Source organism: Anastrepha ludens, chromosome 4 (assembly GCF_028408465.1).
Source record: "Anastrepha ludens isolate Willacy chromosome 4, idAnaLude1.1, whole genome shotgun sequence".
NCBI classification, from domain to species: Eukaryota; Metazoa; Arthropoda; class Insecta; order Diptera; family Tephritidae; genus Anastrepha; species Anastrepha ludens.
This window is the reverse complement of record NC_071500.1, coordinates 24,633,387-24,655,660: the sequence shown is the minus strand read 5'-3', so window position 1 is coordinate 24,655,660 and position 22,274 is coordinate 24,633,387. Positions and strand designations below refer to the sequence as shown.

Sequence of the window (22,274 nt, the reverse complement as noted above, 5' to 3'; positions counted from 1 at the left end):
TTAATAATCAGAGGCCTCTTTCCATTGGTTTCAGCGTTTATGCTCAAGTCAATCGTAGTGTAAAGTTCGTTTAGAGGAAAGCTTATGCTCTCTACCACGCGCTGTAGGTCAAACATAGAGCTTTTCATAGCGCACTTAGCCGCTCTTGCATTTTCCTTCACTCCAGATTGGCCGGGGACCCAACAAAGTGTGATGTTGTGTTGTTAGATAAGCAAGAGCGACCTTCTTCATTCTTCAAGGAGGAGGGGAAGGTGGAGGGGAGTTCGGTAATTCGCTTTTTTTGGATGTGAAAAAATGCGAGGACATAAAAGCAAAGTTGGATGCTGTTTGTGAGGACGCTTCGCCATCTATAACCACAGTTATATATTAGTTTAACGAATTTAAACGTGGGCGAACATCTATTTTTGTTCAGGAGATACCAGGACGCTCGACAGACTTGGTTACCAAGGAAATCATTAAAAAAATCCGCGACATGATTTTCGCTGATCAACGAACGAAAGTGCTCGAGGCCATACAGAGGCCATAGGCGTGTCGACCGGAACGGCAATAAATATTTTACATGATAAGTTGGCGATGAAAAAATTGTCGGCCCAATGGGTGCCACGATTTCTCACGGTGGACAACGAGCTGATGCGGCTGTTAACTTCGAAGCAATGTTTGGAGCAATTTAAGCGAGATCTGAAGGAATTTTCGCGTCGAGTTGTTACCGTTGGATTCATCACTACACACCAGGAACTGAGCAACAATCAACACAATGGATTTCTCTCAGTGACTCTGCTCCAAAGAAGGTGAAGACAGTCCAATCGGCCGGAAAGATCACGGCGACGATCTTTTGGGATGCGAACGATGTTATCTTCGTGGATTTTTTAGAAAAAGGAAGAACGATCACTGGACAACACTACAGAGAGTTATTAGACCTGTTTCCCAAAAAATTGAAGGAGATACGGCCGCATTTGGCTAAAAAGAAAGTGCTTTTTCACCACGATAACGCACCAGTACATTCATCCGGAGTTGTCGCCGCCAAACTACATTAATTAGTGCGACTTTAGTGTTCCCTAACAAGAAGAAATGGCTCGCGGGGAAAAAATTTATTTCAAACGAGGAAGTTATTGCCGAATTCCGATCTCTAAGAACTTTTGGTTTAATTATCTTATTATTGTTCTTTACTCTCTAATTTTGTTAAAATCGGATTTCTGTTCTTAATTGTTTGGAACTTTGATTTGCGTGCCAGATATGGTAGATTTTCTGATAGTAATTTTGAAGCTTTGCTTGCTTTATTCGCTGCCTCTGTGAGTACAAATATTATAAATCACATTTTCTTTATTTACGTATTAAACATTTCATTTGACTCCAAATTTTCACATGACTTTCGGTTTTGCTCACTAATTTATTTACTTTTTCAGCGCCCACGCATTCCAATCCTCATAGGCCGCACTCGGCTTCCAACCAGAACTCCATCCACCATAGGCACTCTTCAAACTGGGCGAACTCCAACCATCATATAAACCTTCATAAGCTGACGGGTACACAGATGCATACGAAACAGCAGGCCAAGCGACACTTGTGCTGGGTGTATACGCTTTGATAATGGGCGAATATGCCTTCACAATGGGTGTGTAAGTTTTAATAATCGGCGTGTGCTCTACTATGGGTCGCAGGTAGGGACGTTTCTCGTGTACAATGGTTTGACTCTGATGCGAAACTGCGGTGGGCAGTGAGTGTACTGCGTGTCCGACAACAGTGGGCGTATATTCCACATGCTCTGCTACAGCTGGCAGATATTTCAGACTCGGACGGGCATCAGTAGTGGCCAGCAAAAGGATGGAAGCAAGTAGGACGACGGATTGCTGTAAAAGAGTGAATGTATTTAGTTAGGAAATGTCTTTGGAGTGCTTCACTTTTTCGTGCACTTTTATGGCAACTTACAAATTTAAACATTTTTCTGCGTTATGTTAGCTGGCTGTTTTTGATGTACTTCCTTTAAACGCTCTCTAATTCTTGGCAATGGTGTCAATGCGGTTGCTACCTGTAAACTATGCCACTTTCGGTAGCCGTCTGCTATTTTATATCAACAAATAGCGTGTGTTATTTTTCGAACCGTGGAAAATAGTATTGTGTTATTTTATTTCCTTGTAAGAAGTTTTTAAAACTACAAAAAATAGGGATCCATTTCAATAGTCAAAACACAATGGAACCATAATTCAGCAAAATGCGTATAGCAACCCAAATGTTAAGGCACTGAAGAGGAACGGACTTAGTGCAACTCCCACAATTTACTCATGTAGTTGTAGGTCAGCAGTGTAACTGACCAAGTTAACAAATTATGGGCTGTGAAATAAAACAAACAAAAAGCGAAAACGCCAAGCAGCTTTTCATTGAAGATAAGCACCGGCCAGTAGCTACTTAGCGTTTTGGAGCGGATGAAATGTGTCTGTGTAACCTTCTGTCCAATTTGTAGTAGCATTAATTTGAATTATTTTTATATAGGAAATAAGCGAAAAAGATAAAAAAGAATATTATTATATAAAAAAATGTATTAGTAAGCATTAAGTTAGCTATATTTCACTGAGTTCTTGTACTTCCTGAAAATCACATAAATGTGTTTTAATAACCAAGATTATGAACAGGCTTAGCTAGTCACATGCTGCGTATGCCGGGGATAAGTATTTGGTATAATTTGGCCTAAGCAGCACCCCACCAAAAACTAGTTCTGCTATGTGGCGTGCCATATCAAAATATCACATGATAATTTTTTTTTTTTTTTTTTTTTGAAGAGATTGCGTGTGATTTCTGATTAGTCAAAATCTATGCATATTTTCTAAGTATAAACGAGGTGCTACTATTATAACATGACTATATGACTATAACAGCTTTTAACACTTTTAACAGCTCACGGATATTTAACGGTTTCCAGCTCTCATTTAATGATGTGCTAAGGGGGCATTCGGCCTCGAGAAATGACCCAACTCCTGGAGAAGATGCCTTCCCTCCTTTAACTTATACAAAAACTGTGCTACATTGTTAGCCCAACCGTTCACAATTATCTTTAAGGAATCGGTGGCTTCTGTCGAATTTTTACATAATTGGAAAGAATCTATTGTATTATAATACCGATTTATATGTCCAGAAGTAAGTCGGATGTTGAAAATTATCGCCCGATCTGTGAAATCTTTAATCAACCTAAATATTTTGAAAAACTTGTTCACGTTTTGATTCACTTCCAATTCTCAGATTCCATATCGCCTTATCAGCACGGCTCTATTAACGGTAGACCTGCTGTTACGAATTTGGGTTTATACGCAAATTTTATCTTAAAAGAAGAAGCCAACAAAGCGATGTCATATTCACCGACTTTTTGAAAGCATTCGATAGAGTCAGCCATAGTATCCTACTTAAAAAGTTGGGTTCAATTCGTCTTCGTCACAGCTTACTTAAGTGGTTTGGATAGTATCTCACTGATAGAACACAATTCGTTCGTACGACTATAAATAATAGAAAATCTTATGCCATCAAAGCTACCCCAGGTGTACCTCAAGGTAGCCATTTCTGGCCACTATTGTTCTTAATCTTTGTTTGTGATATTCCAAACGCTGTTTTCACATCGCATTGTCTGATGTATGCAGATGACTTGAAAATTTCCAGTCGTAGAACGGATGTAGCTGACTGCATGGGACTTCAACAGGGCTTAACCTGATAGATGATAACTTTTTACCGCTTAATCCTGGTATATGCCAGTACTTGTGCTTCAGTAGACGCAAAGTTGCGATTGATTTCGATTACAAGTTGGGCACTACCAACCCTGACAAAAATGTATAAAAAGAAAGACCTGGAGGGCATATTTACATCGAAAGCGTCTAGTTTTGTTTTCCAAATATACATACTTTATTATTGCGAAGTCTAAACTATTCTCGGTAGACTGACGTTGGTACTCAAATGGAGAGACCTACAGTTTTATGCCGACTCCGAACGGCAGATATTTTTTATGAGCAGCTTTTTCATGGCAGAAATACACTCGGAAGTTTGTCATTGGTTGCCGAGTGGCGGCCGCTATTAAAAAAACTCATTTTATCATTAAATGTTTCGTGCAGAGAAATGAACTTCAATGATTAAGAAGCCTCTGATATTCGATACAAACTGAAGTCGCCTTAGAAGCTCCATAATTTACAAAAAAATATTTTTAACTTGCAAAACAGTAGTAAAACCTATTTGAATTCATTATTTTCACGGCAATGGAAAAATTAATAACAATAATAATAAAAATAATAAGAGAAAACGCCGAAGGTGGCGCCTTCCGAAAACCGTTACCTTATTCTTGGCGAATTAGACAATGGAGTGACGTCGGCACAGAAATAAACCATTATTTATAAGTTACTTGTTTGTGAATATTCAATGAGTGGCTTAGTGAATATTGACATTTGAAAGTTTGCAATTTTTATATTAGATAAAAAAAAAATATTTAAAATAAGAGCGCGTTTTCAATTATTCGGGAAGTCGCATTCTTACCTTCTATCATTCTTGTGATTTGCACCCAGAAGTGAGAGTTACGGATGCTTCTTCTCGTTGTTTAGTAGCCACAGTGGAGAGAACACAGAAGGTCGCAACATGCGCGAGCCATTATCCCATCCTCAGTGAATTTTACAGAATCAACTATTACGCTGACAAACTGATAAGTGGGCACTTATTTTAATTTTATTGTTGTGTTGTTTCTAATTTTTTCGGTTGCCTAGTTTTCACCTCACAACCAGAAATACTCTCACGACTGTCTCAATCTTGTAATCCATCATTCTGGTTTAAGGCCGGCGGGCCAATTGGATGTCCTAAATTCAGTAGTTTTCGCGAAGCGTTGAAGGATGAGAAAAAAACAATTAGCCAAATGAAGTTTTGGGGATAGTTTAATATATATTTGAACTAAAAAAAAAAATTGTACAATCTCCAACAATATATTGTAAGCCGAGTTATCAATAGATTCCCAGATCGCCTGTATCCAACTTCTGTGCAAGATACAACTTGCAATTTTCATCTGAAAACAAAAAAAAAAAAAGATTATTAATTTTGATGTAATTATCTTCTATGTGAACTAGAAAACATCCGAAAACTTTTTTAAGCGACTTTTTTACCCAGTTGAAGAGTTTTTTTTTTTCCTTGAAAAACCACGTTTTTTTTCTACCTCCCCAAAAATTCGAATTTTACGAGTTTCTTAGTTCACATCGAAGATAATTACATCAAAATTAATAATCTTTTTTTTTTGTTTTCAGATGAAAATTGCAAGTTGTATCTTGTACAGAAGTTGGATATTTCAGTGGCAAGGCGCTCTGGGAATCTATTGATAACTCGGCTTACAATATATTGTTGGAGATTGTACAAATTTTTTTTTTTTTAGTTCAAATATATATTAAACTTCAACTTCAAACTTCAAAACTTCATTTGGCTAATTGTTTTTTTTCTCATCCTACAACGCTTCGCGAAAACTACTGAATTTAGGACATCTAATTGGCCCGCCAGCCTTAATAGCTACACCCGCATACCTACTACTGTGATTAAACCGCTGCTGATTTGCTATACATTGGCATGAGTTTCTCCTCCATTTTTTTTATGAAACCATCAATTTGGTATTGGCTTCGATAGGTAGATGATTTCGTGGCATGCTTTGCAATAACCTGATATTTGCAATAACTTTATAACTTTCAAGAAGTGCTTGGGTGCTTGGCCAAGCTCCTCTTCCAATTTTTTCTGCGCGTCTTGAAGTTATCCTAGAGGATCCTACATTTTTATGCCGGCTCCGATCGGCCGATGGGCTTCTTATGAGAAGCAGAAATATACTCGGGTGCTTGTCATCGTCTATCGCGTGGCGACCGCTATTAGTGAAACCCTTTTCTATAATTTGGGCACTACCGTATGGCAATCACGCACCAATCCATTCGGCTGCAGTGACCGCTTTTATATTTATACTTTCACGAATATTATCCATGGCGTCTCGCCTAAGAACTAACTGACCAGATTTATTTAAAATTGGCATGAATTTAGTCCATAGCATATTTTTCTATATGAGTTTATACCTTGAAAGTTCTCAGTTTAAAGAAGTTTGAAGAAGTAAGACAGGCAAATTTAAATTTCGTTGTTTGGATCCTTTAATGTTGACTATAATTTTACTATTGATCGAATTTTTTTCATTTTTATTTTAGACCAACTAAAATATTTGCGGAAGTCATGCGAACAAGAAACTGGCTCTTAACGATGCCCCATGTTTGTTTGCTTTATAATAAAAAAAAAATATTTTCTATACTTCAATGTTGTACAAAAGTCTTATCAAAGTCCCGAGAATAATAAATATTTTTGTTGCCTTAAAAAAAAATGCCAAACAAGGCTTAAATAATGAAATTTGAAAAGGTCGAGCCAAGGAGCACCAGGAGATTTGGTGGCTCCTAAAACACTCAGGCTAAAAAGCCCATTGTATTTAAAGCTCTGGAAAGACGGTAGATAGTCAAGGAGGGAAGGAGAAAAGTATCAGAGAAAGAGTTAGGAAAGAATAGAGACGGAGGTAGAGATAGTTAGTTCTGTGAGAATTTTCCAGATTCTTTGGCAAATCTATAAATATCCTCCAGTTTTAGAGAACGAATTTTACTCATTCTCACGACATCGGAGCCGTGCTCTAACAAAGGCAGAACACTCACAGAGAAAGTGCTCAGTGCTATCCGCCTCCTCCAAGCACGACAGGCACATTGGGTCCTCAATGATTCCAATGGTGGTCATATGCTGACCCCATGGGTTGTGTCCTGTAATGATACCGACCATCAACCGAACGTCTTTCCTTCCAAGTTTTAGTAGAAAGGTTGACAGTTTTCTGTTCGGACTTGTCACAAAACACCTTGCAGTTCTGCAGCCTTCTAGACCGGCTCTTTATGTAGATTGCCTACATAATCGCTGATCCAATTCATGAATCCTGCAGAACTCACTCCGATTTTTGGCTCTAGCAATTGTGAGGCAACCGCTGATCCACGGTTGGCCAATTCATCAGCAATTTCATTTCGTTTAAGCAAGGCTTAATTTCTGGGCTTATAAAGTAACTAAAGAGTGATGCAATTTTCATTTAGTTTCGGACAAATTTATTTTTATATCATTAAAAACTTATTAAGGAATATTTTGAGGAATATTTGCCCGACATCATTGAACTCCAAAGTCGCACATATCACTTCTTGTTCTGCCCTGTATCATTTGAAGAATAAAAATGTTTTTAAACAAGTGTTTTCTTCGCCCTCTTTGTTTGCGTGCTACCATACGCTTTGGTAACTCACTAGTTCGTGTAATAAATCAGAGGCACTGTACAGGGCCGCCGAAGTAAATCCAGTTAATATATAGAGAGGCCCATAATTGCCCAGTGGCATTAATTCCAAGCGTGTTTTCATATCATATTTATAGTATACTGTGTAGAATGTGGTGATATGCAGATGTTAATGTAACAATGAGGGGATAGCAAGAAGAATATTTGCGATGCTAAAATCGCTTCAAGCCATAAAAGTCCTAAGAAAATAAAAGTGTAGTTTGGTCACAAAAATACACAAATCTACGTCATTGCCAAAGCTTTTCCAGCTGCCGCTTGTATTTCAGCTGAACGCCGCTCCTACTCGCACCCTCAAGAAATATTCAGGCTTGGCTGCTCAGTATCCTTTCCTGCTGTCTACACGAGAGCTCAATTAATCAAATAATCAAAAATTCTTCCATTGTGATGGCATACAGAGAGAAAAGAACCAATAAGGGGAAAAGGAGGAAAGGGTTTTGGAGAATGACGACCAACGGTGGTTAATTACATTTATGATAAGTGTTTCAAGCTACTAATGAAATTCAACAGGTTTGCGATATTTAAATCTGCATATCCGCAGGTGTAGCAAAAAATAGAACCCAGATGTCTGAAAATTAGCTCGTCGAGAGCAGAGCAGCAGAGAAGAGTTTGCTTACATGATTCCACCTCCTCTTCCAGATAGCTACTGCAAAAAGGACTTGAAGCAATCCCAAGTCTCACCGCACAGCTTATGAACAATGCCCGGTAAAGACACCCGCCAAATTCTCGAGCGCCACAATCTACCCATCCCCAGAAGGATCTCGTTAAGTTGACGCGAGGCCCATCTTTCCAGGAGAAGACCACATGTTCTCAAGGGAAGCCTTATTTAGCGGTGAAACCATTGCCTGGGTCTCCTGTATAGCCAGTTCTTCAGCCCTGCAGTTTTTCGCTATGACACTACATATAATCGGGAATCCAAATGAGCCTAATATCGAAATAATCGAATGCAGTTGAGAGAGAAGTCCAGCATTCCCCAACTAATTTCGCAAGCACCAGCAACGAGTCCAGAACCCTAATTTCCGCCTGGCTGTCAAAGTAGATATTTACCTCCCTTACAGTAATTACAGATGCAAGCAACCAATCTACTGCTTTTGTAAATGCGTCTATCTTGGAATTGCGCTTGAAAAATATTACAGCGATTCGGAAGCCTTAAGATGAGATTGATAGAGAGCTCCTCGTAGAATACTCCTCCACCAAGCCTTCCATCCAGCTTCGAGGAATCCGTAAACATGTTAGTCATGCCGTGTCTTCAAATGTTGCACACTTCCCATTCCTTCCTTGAATATGAATGGAAAAAGTACCGCTGTGACCCAGCGAGGATGCACATTGATCAATCAACATCCGGATGAAATCCACATAGCTAAAGATACTAGATATCGTTTCTTTTGTGTAATGAGTAACGCCCAACATTGAGGGCGCTCTGAAGAGCCACCATCTTGAAAGTGATGACCTCAATGAATATTTCCGTCTGATAGAGTTTTGAATATAAAAAATTTCAACTATTGTTGTGTACTCTCATCATTACAAAATGCGTGAAAATTTTTGTATACACATTCATTAATTTTATTTTTAAGTTCAATAATCCGAATTAATCTAGACGACTCTGTAATGTGTTGCCATATTTGGAGATGAAGTAAATGTAGCAAATTTATGAAAGAAAATTACCATAAGCGATTGTGGTTGCTACAGACACCTGGCTATTTATGTATATAGGCTTGTGTGTAGCTGGTAGCAAAAGATAGTAAAAATGAGCAAAGATTTCCTCATTAAGAGTTTGAGATATTAATTTACAATAGTTGTGCGTTGATATTGGGGTGGTCGTATCAAATTTGTTTTAAACTGGACTTGTAACTTTGTTTACTTAAATATGCACTTTTTTACATTTAGAGTCTTTAACGCACTAGTTTTCTATGTGAATTAAAACGTTTAAACCTGACATGCACCGCTTCTTAAATCACGACTCCATTGACGAAGCAATACAAGCCGCGAGTACCAGACACATAAGCAGACTTCTGACGCTCACAAATCTGAAGATGGGGGAACATCCTGGTGAAGAAAAATTTAATAAGCACAACAAAAAATGCCAACTCACCTTTTACAATTTGATAATAAGAATTATATTTATATACTTACATATCTCAATTTTCACAGCAAATATTTTAAAAATTAATTACATTTTCGTAAATGGCCTTAGAGTATAACTTAGCTTTATAAATGTCTGTAAAACGAATTTCTTATTGTCATATAGTCAGGTGTAATATTATTTGGAAGCAAGAAAAGCTATAAAAAAAAAAAAAAATCCTTTGGGGATGTAAAGCTGAAAAAACTCACTAAAATTTAAGAAAAGCAAATTAGTAGAACTATTTTTTTTCTTTTTGCAAGAAAATCGTCATCAAACTCAAATTATGGCGCCCAGGTTACTGTAGTGAGTGATACCCTGTCACGTGGTTTAGGTATTTTGCATTTACATTTTTTCATTAATTTATTGGTTACTGTATTTATATTAGTAAATTGTTTTATTTGTAGGCTTGAGTATAATAAAAAAATAACTGAAGTGATTCTGAAATAATTTAATGGTTTTGTGATTTATGTTGAAAATTTTTGTATGGAGTTGTTTCAAGTTAATTGCCTTTTAACATTATTATAATTTTTTTGTTTTGTAAGAAAAAATATGCTTTAAAAAAAAGTATTGTAATTCTCAAAAAAATTAATGTTTATATCCTTTTTAAAAACACCGTTTTTTTCATCAACAAAATGTGTGGAAAAAAACTTTTATATAATACATCCTTAATAAAATCTATGTGCGATCGAGAGAATCAACCAAGTCTAAACTAACTTAACCTTATAAAATCATCAATTTAGTTCTCAGAGGGGCCCGGACTCGAGATTATACGTATTTATAGGAATTAGACATAATTGGAAAGGGCCCGCATTTGCAATTATCCCCCGGGACCCGGATATGCTCTCTACGGCCCTGCATAAATGCCATGAAATTATCTACGGGATTATAATAAAAAAATTGTATTACGACAATATTTCTGTTCTATATTAACATTTTTAGCTCTCAGGCTCTTAAAAGAACACCTATACACACAGCGAACCGGTGAAAAAGTAGTGCAAAATGATGCTTCAACGAAGCGCTAATATACGCGCATCCGCTTGCAAATCGATCGAAGTATCCTCACGTTTAGTCGGGTTTTGACAATTCCGTTACTATAAACTACTGCGCGAATCACCCGAATAAATTATGTATATAAATTAACGACCACCCTAGTAGTGATGATTACTTGACTCCATGTGCTGAATTGGTCAAGCAGCTGTTTGAGTTCACTGTGCGTTTAGACCATTTCCTTGTAGTTAATCGATGTAAATTAACTTTTTTTTAAACACACATTCTATTAGTGTTGTGAGACCATTAAACCACAAATATAATAAGTCAAGTAAATTAAATTAATTATGTTATTAGTGGAATAGTCACAAGATGTGTTTTTACCTAGAAGCAATCACCACTGTATAATTTAAATATAAATTAATAAAAGAAAAAATAGATGCAAAAAAAAAATAAGCAATAACTAATTACCGTGAATTGGCCCACTCTAATTTTTTCCATTGTCAACTAAGTATTTCATTCTTAAAAGTATTCAATTCCTTATATGCACATACGTATGTAATCTTATTGACTATTGACCTTCGGCGCATGAAATTGCCAGTACACTTACATTATTACATACTCACTATTTTTTTGCACAAGTCTTGCAATTTAATACCAAACAGATTGCAGAGCTATAAAAGTCAATTACAACAAAATTTTCATGCGTTCACATCGTAAATTTTAACTAATTGTTGAGTAAAAGCAAATGTTATTAATTCAGTATAAGTCATAATTATTTTTTTTATTCCCACTCCATGGCTAGTCACTTGAATTGCGAATGGTGCAGACAAAGTATTTCACAAGCAAGCGTTGGAAGTTTTTTAGAAAAGAGGTGTTAAAGGCGGTCGTCATTCATTACAGCAAATTAGCATTTCATTAGCACCATCACTTTTATTTGCCGGTGATGAATTGTTATGGAGGTAAAAGACATAACTGTAACTAATGCAAACACTAGGCCACAACGGTGATTTAAGTGTACATTTTTTGGTCATATTTTCTCGTTGCAATTTTTTTCTTTATAAAAATTTTCTGAACTTTAATACCAACAGAGCAAACTCTGCCCTAACCCTACATAAAAAAGGCCTCAAATTACTTTGTGGAGCACTCAAAGGCCGTTTTGTCCGCAATAAACATTTCAATACAATAAGACTGTCTAGCACTAGTTTATGCAAGTTCTGTTGTGATCACCAATTGTGAAGCATTAGACCGGAGCAGGCACAAAATCCTGGGCTCTAACCTACTAGAGGACCAAAACTTACAAATGCTCTATCCTAAGGAGCGTGTGTGATTCCTCGCAATACTAAATACATTAAATTAAACACTTATGGGCGCACAATAGATCAGATCACAGTAGTCGCACTGCATACAGGCCTTAGCCTAACCCGTACAACCATTATCATCAAGGTAATGTAAAGCTGTAGGCGGTAATTAAATAGAAAAATGAACATATAAAGGGTTTTTAATAAGAGGTGTTATTTTAATATTTTTAAATATAAATGATCGGATGTTTATTTCATTATAAAGAGGAAGGTATGCCGTTAATAGTGGAAAATAACATCAGGCAAATGACCACCACGACCACGCTTACAGGACAATATCCTTTTCATGAAATTTTCCAAAACCGAATTGCAAAGTGGCTGCCTAATGTCCTCGATAGCCTCACGAATTCCATCTTTGAGGTCTTGAATCGACCCTGGGCTGTTGGTGTAGCCCTTCCCTTTCACGTATCCCCAAAGAAAAAAGTCACAAGGTGTTAAATCACAAGATCTCGGTGGGCCATTGTGATCAACTCTTCGAGAGATAACACGGTCCAGAAACTTTTCCCGTAAAAGATCAATGGGTTCGTTGTTTGTGTGGCATGTAGCGCCGTCTTGTTGAAAATAAACGTTATCCAGATCAATACCATCCAATTCTGGCCATAAAAAATTGTTAATCATCTTTAGATAGCCCAATCCATTCACCTGTAACACCTGTTATTGGAAAACCCTTTATGGCTCTCGGCTATAATTTTTTTTTTTTTGAGCTGTATTATATATACATACAAACATACATATGTGTATCAACATACAGCTTAAAACAATCAACTCGTTTGAATTAATGAATTAATTTAAGGTAATCAAACAAATTTAATATTTAACAGTCTTAGATCAAATTGAAAAATTTGCTGTTATACATTTTTACATCTTATATATTGTACAATATAAAAATTGAGACTTTTTTTGTGTTCGTTTGGAATTAGAATACACGCAAATGAATAGAATATACACAGGGGTCGAATCGTGACAGTCGTTAACGAAACGACAATCGTTCGAACACAAATTACGTGAGTCGATAATCGAATGAACGAGTTGGGATCATAACAGTCGAAAGAAGACGTATCGTAATTGTAATTTTGTTTATCGATTATTTTTCTCATCTTCTTCGTTTTTTTAAGTCACAATAGAATTTGAAGTGTCAAAATAAACCGCAGAAAGTAACGAAAATATAAAAAGTTTAAATGGATCCGAGTATTTTCTTTTATTTAAGTTCCAGCGATGAAGAAAATAATGAAAGAGTTGTGCGAAAACAACTTCGAGACAAAAGCAATCCGCTAGCATTACCAAACAATGCGTAAGTACTTTATATATGACGAAAAATAGGTGATAAAATATCCTTCGCTTTATCAGTTCCTCAGGTTTATCAAAAGGTTTCGCTTAAGCAAAGAAGCATTTAATTATGTTTTAAATAAATTGCCAAGACACAAAAGCTGTTCCGGCTGTGTTCCAACTGGCTGCGTGTCTCAGCCTACTCGCAAGTGGTGGCTATCAGCATGCAATAGGCAATGACTATTTGATAGGAATGTGCCAGAGCACTGTCTCGAAATTAACGGGCAATGTTTTGGAAGAAATTCAAGCCAAATTGTGTCCTAAACATATTAAATTTGAGCCAGATGATTCGAGAAGGTGCAAAGATTGGTTTGTTGAGAACTATCAAATTCCAGGAGGTAAGTTCAATCCATGTTTTATCTGTGAAAAATTTATTTAATGTTCGTTTTTTAATAATAGTGGTTGGATGCATCGATGGCACCCACATTGGACTACAAAAGCCCACGGTCAACGAGCACATGTATTTCAACAGGAAGGGTTTTCATAGCATAAATGCGATGTTGGTGAGTTTTTTAATAAAGAGATGGAATGTTACTTTAAGGATGTTTCTGTTAGATTTGCGACCACACTACGAAAATTCTTGCAATAAACTGCCAATATGGGGGTGCAGCCCACGACTCATTCATATGGAAGCATTCAAACGAACGAATGGTTATGGAACATCGTTTTTTGCACAATAGGAGTGACAATGCCTGGCTGCTAGGTATGTGTTATACATATATAATTACAATTGATTTAGATTGTGCTAAATTACGTGTTGTTTGTTTTCAATAGGGGACTCTGGATATCCACTTGAGCCGTGGTCCATCGGGCGGATCAGGTGAAGCAAGGTTCAATGAAATTCATTCCAAGGCACGGTGCATCATTGAACGAACTAATGGTGTACTGAAAGGTCGGTGGAGAATCCTAGAATACAACAAAAGAGGAAGATATGATCCTATAAAAGTGGCTAGGTTTGCGAATGTGTGTGCAGCGCTTCACAACATTTGTATACAATTTAATGTGAGCTTTACAGCAACAAATTCAGAGAGTCAAACCACATCTGACATAGTGTCTGGAGAAGGCCAGTATACTAGAATCGGCCAAACAATCAGATATCAAATTAAAATCTCGTTGATGAACTCGACATAACCATCTTGTTTTCATATTGTACTATTATGCTATGCATTTAATGCTTTTTTTTACTCCATTTAAAAACGTAAAATTTAGTTAATTTAAACTAGATCAAAACTTCAGGTATAGTTATTTAAAAATAACTGAAATAAATATTCAAATGCATATATACATATTTACAAAAACCTTAAATAAAACTTAAATATATACATACTTACAAAAACTTAAATAAAACTTCAAATATATATATACATAAAACTTAAGTACAACCTAGAATATATACATATTTACAAAAACTTAAACAAAACTTCAATTACATATATACATATTTACATAAAACTTGAATAAAAGTGTGGAATATATACATATTTACAAAGAGGATTTTAATTCAGAAGGAGGGACACTATTTTTTTTTCTTTTTCATTGACCTTCAATTGGTTTAATTCAATACTCTTTATTTTCAAATTAAGTTCTTTTACAGCTATTATAGCTCGGTGCTTCTCCTCCTTCATCGCCAAAATCCTCCTAGAGACAGCTAGCTGTCGTTCACTTATTTCAAGCTGCCTCTCGTCAATCTCTAGTTGCCTCTCCTTAATTTGAAGCAGCCTATCGATTTTTTGTATTGTTCTTCTTCGTGGAGTTGGAGCGACTGGACGAGAAGGCGTACAGGAAGCAGGGCTGTTGGAGGAGGAACGACTTGGAACACTACTAGTTGAATGGTTCGAATTACGTCCACTGCTCCTGCTTGAGGCCGAAGCACTTGATGCTGGTCTTGAAGCAACTGCGACTGGTGCAGGTTGTGAACTACCATATGTTTGCACCGTGCTGTTTCCTGAAACAGATGCTTCAAGACCAGCAGCTTCAACTATTACCTCTTCAGCTGCAGTTAAAGCCCTCTGCTGGTAAGGTCCTCCGCCTGTTTGCCTTTTTGAAATTTTGTTGAAGGACAACTTTCTTTTCGCATTGTACTTCTGATCTGCGTATACCTAGAAAGAAACTAATAAGTTTCATTTTAATAACATGCTTATAATATATGTACTAACTTTTTTCCATAACTTCGCATTTTTTATTGGCGGTCCTTCCGCATTTAACTGCTTGCTGAGCTCTTCCCAAAGTCGGTTGGCAGTCGACCTTCCTTGTGCACAATTCGGCAAGGAATTTTTGGGCAAATGTGTGTGCTCACTCGTGAAATGTGCCATTATATCCTTCTGCTTGTTGTTTAATTTATTACAGTTTGTCCTGAAATTATAAAACTTCATTTAAAGTTACACAATTTACATATATTTTAGTTATTCTTACATTTTTCGTTAATACTTTGAAATTCTGCGCAATGACGTTTATAAATAACCGATCGAATGACAATTCGAACGAACGAGTTGTTCGATTACTCGATGACGTTTGTCATCATACCGAATTACGATAGCGATAACACGTTCACGATAGTTATAATCCGATTTGCGTTCTTTTACGTGACGACTTGCTCGTTCACGACTGTTACGATTCGGCCCCAGATATGAATAACATTGTTTCGATGTCGAGTGACGTATGCGACTGTATTATTCGTAACGCAATAGTGGTCCTCTCTATTCTTTCCTTTTTATGTATGCGTGACACGGCATCAAACACATTGCTTTTTTTAAACTGGAAAAATATTTTGAGCTTCATTTGAACGTTTTATGATTTAGATAAAATAAAAATTCGTTAAATATATTTGATTCCATAAATAACCATAAGCCTGTATTTTTCGAAGTTCAAAGTTTTTGGACAAATATTGAAACGTTTACTTAAATTAAATGTTAAATACATATGTATGTATATATAAATGCGCAAATGTAAAAGTTTAGATGGATTTAAAATATACGAAATTATTCAGCGGTTGAATCCATACATTTTTTGAAATCCATTAATATGGATCGACAGTCGCCATAAATGTTCTTTTAAAAAATAAAACGTGTTAATTTGATGGTAGCTCGAGTATTAAGATCAGGTTTCTATTAGTATGACTTTGTTCCTGGGTTTGCGTAATTTTTTGTGGTGAAAGTCTAAAACCAAGAAAAGAAAACGCGAAAGCCGACGAGCAAAATGTAAAAAATAAATCCTTCTGTATGTATATATACTCGAAAAAGTTATGCTAACACTTTTTTCATGCGTTTAGGTAGACAATTTTATATGGGCAAACGTACGTTTACGAGATAAATGCCTTAAAGCAGGTATAACTAAAATAGCGCTCTCAGGGATTTCTGTTACAATACTTCTGTAAATTTCATGCTCCAAGTGTTCGAGCATTGGTATAGCGCTGAAGACAAATGTTCAGGATATAATACAAAAATGCATATTTACTTGATTTCACATAGTAATATTATCATTGTTAAAAGAGAACAAGTTTGTATTAGGTAATAATTAAATAATGCAACCTTATGTGCTGCTTTGACGAGTGGAAAAAACCAAAATAAATAATTATTTTTGTATGAGTGTTTAAAAGAGTTGGATTATTTTGTGAGTGTAAGCAGTTTCAAAGCCAAAGAATAGTTGTAAGATTAAAAAATACCGAAACACATTTTCATTTAACAACTAAAATAGCAAATATGAGCAAAATATGTACTTTCTTCAATTTTCTTCTGTTGCCAACTTTCTGAAAAACGTGAATTCACCGCGATGCGGTACAGAAACAAAAAGACAGCTACAGCGCGCAGAGGGTTTCGAGCAATAATATAAATTTGTATCAAACAACGCATTAAATAGTCATTTTAGTATACTTTTGGTGTTTACTTTTTCAAGTAAATGCATGTATTAGTTTTTCTTTAAGAAATTTCTCTAAAATTTGCAACTTTTTTTTATGATTTCTAAAGATTACTTTATTTTTGCCAAAGAGCAACCTTGTGTACAGAAAATTGTGTTGTACTTAAAACTTCACCACTATAAACTTGTTCCTTATAAAGGACTTTCACCACAGTTTGTTTAATAGATATACTGAGGTCAACATAATCAGCTGTATCAAAACCATTTGGTGAGTGGTCAACAATTTTAAAGTGCGTTTTTCATTGTTATTTTTTTTTTGGGAAAAAATTTCTAAAAATAAAATATATTGTGCGTAAAATTTTAATAATCAGTGAAAATAAAAAACCGGTGGTTTCGTTGTTGTTGTTAGCGATTTTAATGCACATTGTGAGTTTTTCATGTGTTTTTGATTAAATTCATTACTTTTCAATTATTTTGTTTTAACTTATTTGAAATCAACTTATGCGGCCAAAAGAATTAGAAATTTAAGTTCAACAATAGAAAAAATAAAATTATATTACTTATATTTTCATTGCTTTATTTTAGAAATGCCACGCCCGCGAAGAAATGATATTGGTCGTCGGTCGCGTAGAACGCAAAATAGATCAAATGAAAGGCAAAATCAATCACAAGAAGAGCGAGAAATTCAAAACCAAAATCAAGGGGAACGTATGGCCAGATCACATTCAGGCCATTCACCTGAAGAACGTATACATCGTAATGAGCAAGATAGATTAAAACAAACACAATAAACAAAGCACAAGGACAATCGCTGGAATTATGCGGAATTGACTTAGAATATCCATGCTTCTCCCACGGACAATAATACGAGTATGTATCATGTTCACGTGTAGGAAAGCCATCAGTTCTGTTTCTGTTTATTTATACCACAACTCAGGGCAAAACTAAAAGTGTAGTTTACGAAAAGACTTTGCGTTAGTTTAAGTTTAAAATTAACATTAATTTTATATTGTTAAAAAAAAAAAAAATACTCATGGAGTGAATTTAAATCATTTCTAATTTTGATATGCCTAGCAAAGCAGGCAGAGGGTCCGCTAGTACATATATGTAAAGCCCACTGGCATGCGTAGAATTTAAAGAACATCAAAAAAAAAAAAAATTAAGTAAAGAAAAATAAAGTCATTTTATCTACGCTAAATTTCTTTAATATTTACAAAGCAATAAATAAATTGGTAAACAATCATTTTCTTTGCTCAATTACATTAGTTGCCCGGCAGTGTTTGTACAAATGAAATCGATACAAGTGTTTTTTTTTGCAGCAGCATTTCTTTACGTTCTTTATGTCAATAAGTACTTATAGTACATTGCACATACCCTGTCGGCAATTCCGTAGTCGACTACTAAAGTAGATAACTTTTGGCTAATTTATTACGGCTAACTTTTAATCGGTTTCAAAGTGGTTAACTGCACTATTCATGGAAAGAAGACTTCGATACATTTTATGAAGCTTTAACGGCGCCAACTTAACTAATAAACTTTATGCATTTGTAACCACTTTTTCGTTCTTTGGAAGTAGACGAGCCTGAAAAGCAATTATTCAATATTATGAAAACCATAAGAAATGCACAGTGTTGAATATATGTGTTTATATGTATAAATAAAATAACAAGTTGGGGAATAAGTTTAAAGCGTTTGTATATCTTCATGTTTGGCAAAGGGTAGGTATTCATTCGATAGAATTCTTTCTGCTCTACAAAACTATGTTAATAGTATTTTTGAGTTATTTAATTTTTTATTAGTTTTGAAATGGAATACCGAGGAGACAAAACTTAACATTTTCGACACCTGCTCTTCTTTGCTTTTCATCGAGAACAAAAAGCTGTCGAAGCTGCCCGGGACATTTGTGACGTAGGCGAATCTATAGCATGGAAATGGTTTGCAAAGTTTATAAAAGGGGACTTTGACGTCGATGATACGTCCCGCAGTGTCTTCTGAGTTCGCTGAAGAACGTCTCAAATCACTTTTGAAGGAGAACGATCGCCAACCCAGTTGAGGATTGGCGGAAAAAATGAGCTGTGATCATAAAATGATTCTCAGTCACCTTCATTCAATGGAATTTGTCGATTAATTGGGGGCCGGGGTGCCTCCCGAGTTCAACGAAAAAAACAAAGACAGTCGCCTTCAAATTGCTTCTCAGCATCTCGTCGGTCATCGAGCACCTTCCGGACATAAAGAGCACCTTTAGTACCAAATCGTCAAGGGAGATGAGAAATGGTGCCCTTCCATCATTATTAAGCAAAATAGGCTCTAGGAGATACGCTAAAGCCAAAAATCAAGCCGGATCTTCTTCCAAAGAAGGTTATGATATGTGTCTGGTGGGACTTGGGCGGTATGATGCTCTGGGAAAGGCTCAAAAAAATGCCACGGTCAACAAGGAACTCTACATTACCCAGCTATACCGCGTGAATGAGGCTTTTCGACTGAAAAGACCAGATCGACATGGTCAAACCTTACTCTTTCACGGCAATGTCAGGCGCCATGTTGCCAGTGATGGTAAATGTAGGGAAAATTCCCTAAATGTAGGGATTTTTGTCGAAAAGTGTGGATGTAGGGAAAAGAAGTACAGATTTTCTTAAATTCTGTAAATGTAAGGAATTTTCAAGAAGGACACAAAAAAATTTGAAATAGCGGGAAAAATTAGAAAAGTTCATTTAAAATAAAAATCCGCAGTATGGTTTCATGCCGGACTTTTTTTCTTTATGGCAGAATACTTTTAAAAGCGTTAATACGGCAATGTTGCCGTTTTTTCTTCGTTAACGCTAACACGATTTTTTCTTCGCGCGAAAATTGTTAGTTTTCTGGTGCTTTTCACTTTTGAAGTAAGTTTGCAAATAATTTAGTTTAAGTTTTTTTATATTTAAAATGCATATATACTTATATATGAGTTCCCCCTCTCCGACTGACCCTTCGGAGGAACACCAGAAAAAACAATGCAAGTATCGGAAACAAAAGTTCAATAGCAAGTGGCTTGACGACGACAATTTTAGTGGCTGGTTGGAAGCTGTGGCTAAAGATCCATTCAAATGAAAATTCGCTGCGTGCGACCAAGTTTTGAACTGCGGCAAGTCTGATTTTCAGAAGCACGCCGAATCAGAAATGCACCAAAAAAATAATGAAGGCAATAAAAAAGACACCTAAAATAAACAGAGTTTTTTAAGAAAAAATCGAGTAAACCAAATGGTTTCTGAAATTTCGAATTAAGTCTTAGCATGTTCTTCGCTGAGCATAATGTCGCGCTGCAACTGGTGAACCATTTAATCCCACTCTTAAAAGAAACCGTGCCGGATTCTGAAAAAATAAAAACTCTGCCTTGCTTTAAACAGAACTGAATGTAATGAAAAAGTCAAATTTTTAGTATTTTTGCTGAATTTTTCTTTACATCCTTCATCTTGTCATCCTTACGCCGTCATTACCATCTTTTTCGCTCCCTTTTAAACCATATGAAGCGCGTTACCTTCGATATTAAACTGGCTGCTTAAAAACTGGCTCAACAACTTCTTTGACACCAGACCAGGCGATTTTTGGCGGAGCGGCATAAAAAAATTGGTTGAGAGGTGGACGGAAGTTGTAAAAAGCAACGGCAAATATATGATTGAAATCTCGTTGATATAATTAGTGTGTTTTGTTTAAATAAATGCTTTCGGTAAAAAGGTTACGAACCTATCCGCCAACCTAATAATTTGTATTCTTCGATCATTTCAAATCTTATTTTGACTTGAAGTGTTTGATGACTATTGTTAAAATGCTATTTTAATTTTAGTTAAATTAGTATTTTAATTATTGGTAAAACTGAAATAAATGGCGACAAGGAAGGCGTATTTTGGTTGTAAATATGAATGCGTAGTCTGTTGTTGAGGACAATTCAGTTGATGGGTTTATTATTTACAATATCACACCTCTTCATGTGTATATACATATGACTGTAAATAGCACTGCTTTAGAGATCGCGCTATATCCTAACTGGAAAGTAATCAGTTAATTTAAGAGAATTGTAAAAATAGGCAGTAACAAAAATATCAGCAACGGCATCAACATGCAAAAATTAACAGTCAAAAGCAATGGGTAGAGCAGCCGAGACATATTCACTCCTAGTTGAAAAATAGTGAACTTGCAGTGCATTTCTCCTTAGTTGATCGCACACTTGAGGCCTATTACATACTCGTACATATGTACTTATTCGTACTCCACATACATACGTTCATAAAAGAATGAAATAGAAATAAATATTACAGTATTATACAATTCGCTCCATTATATAATTTGTGCTTGCTTGTGAACTTTCTAGTACTATAATCGTGCTGCAGTACATACATATGAACGTATGTAAGTATGCAGAGTACCGTTGCTACAGGTCACGTACTTTCATATTTACCTTAGTCACACAGAGTTTACCAGAGCCAGAATACATATATCTGTATAGTTCGTGTTCAATGTGTGTATGTATGCACGTCTACTACTGTTATTTTCGCTGACAGATGTCCTCTCTGTAATACATAGATATGAAAAACGTGACACATGTATGTATGTATGCGTGTATATATTATATAAATCGATTAAGAAATGTTTCGCAATTTATTAAAAGCGTTACAAACTTCACTTAAGTGATGAGATAAATTTACACTGTTACTACGCAGGCACATATTCACATACTTTTTTTCATATACTTATGTATGTATTACATCCGTACAAACTTTATTGACCTACACACCCAGTTCAGCAAAGCGTCGTGCTAGTTTTTGCTTTCGCTTGCTTATCTAGTCTTTACACGAATGAACACTTTTTCTATGTACAAAATACACACATACATATCTATACGATGTATACAAAAACATAAAATTACTCTAGTCGTTTATAATAAATTGCCATATAAAGATTAAACGAGAATTTACTTCATAAAACATGCATTCGCTTTGTCAACTATAATGAATTTAGTTTTTTCCCTCATTCTCATCTATAAAATATTTATCACCCATTTATATTCTAACAAGTTCATAAAAATCAAGCCAACGCTATTAAACTGTGCTAATTAGTTACAAATCGTAACTGTGTAAGGTTTTAATAGCAGCAGTACAATAAAAGCTAGCATACATTTAGGCGACATTAAGCTGGACTCTGGTTTGAATTGCTTCAACTTAGCTAAGTTACATGAGGGCAAATTTATAGGCGTATAAAGAAAATTTTAACCCCTATGTGGTTGCAAACACTATGGTGGGTTTTAATTGGCACTCAT

The 22,274-nt window shown here is 35.7% G+C and overlaps 1 protein-coding gene across 1 annotated transcript; it reads right to left on the bottom strand.

Annotated features, from left to right (window-relative positions):
* Positions 1 to 1,349: 1,349 nt before the first annotated feature.
* On the bottom strand, positions 1,350 to 2,023 carry LOC128861083 (uncharacterized). Its single transcript, XM_054098969.1, has 2 exons — positions 1,927 to 2,023; positions 1,350 to 1,847 (listed from the first exon to the last, which is right to left on the bottom strand). The coding sequence occupies exons 1-2, from the start codon at positions 1,936 to 1,938 to the stop codon at positions 1,392 to 1,394; spliced, it is 468 nt and encodes a 155-aa protein (XP_053954944.1). The 5' UTR covers positions 1,939 to 2,023; the 3' UTR covers positions 1,350 to 1,391.
* Positions 2,024 to 22,274: the final 20,251 nt, after the last annotated feature.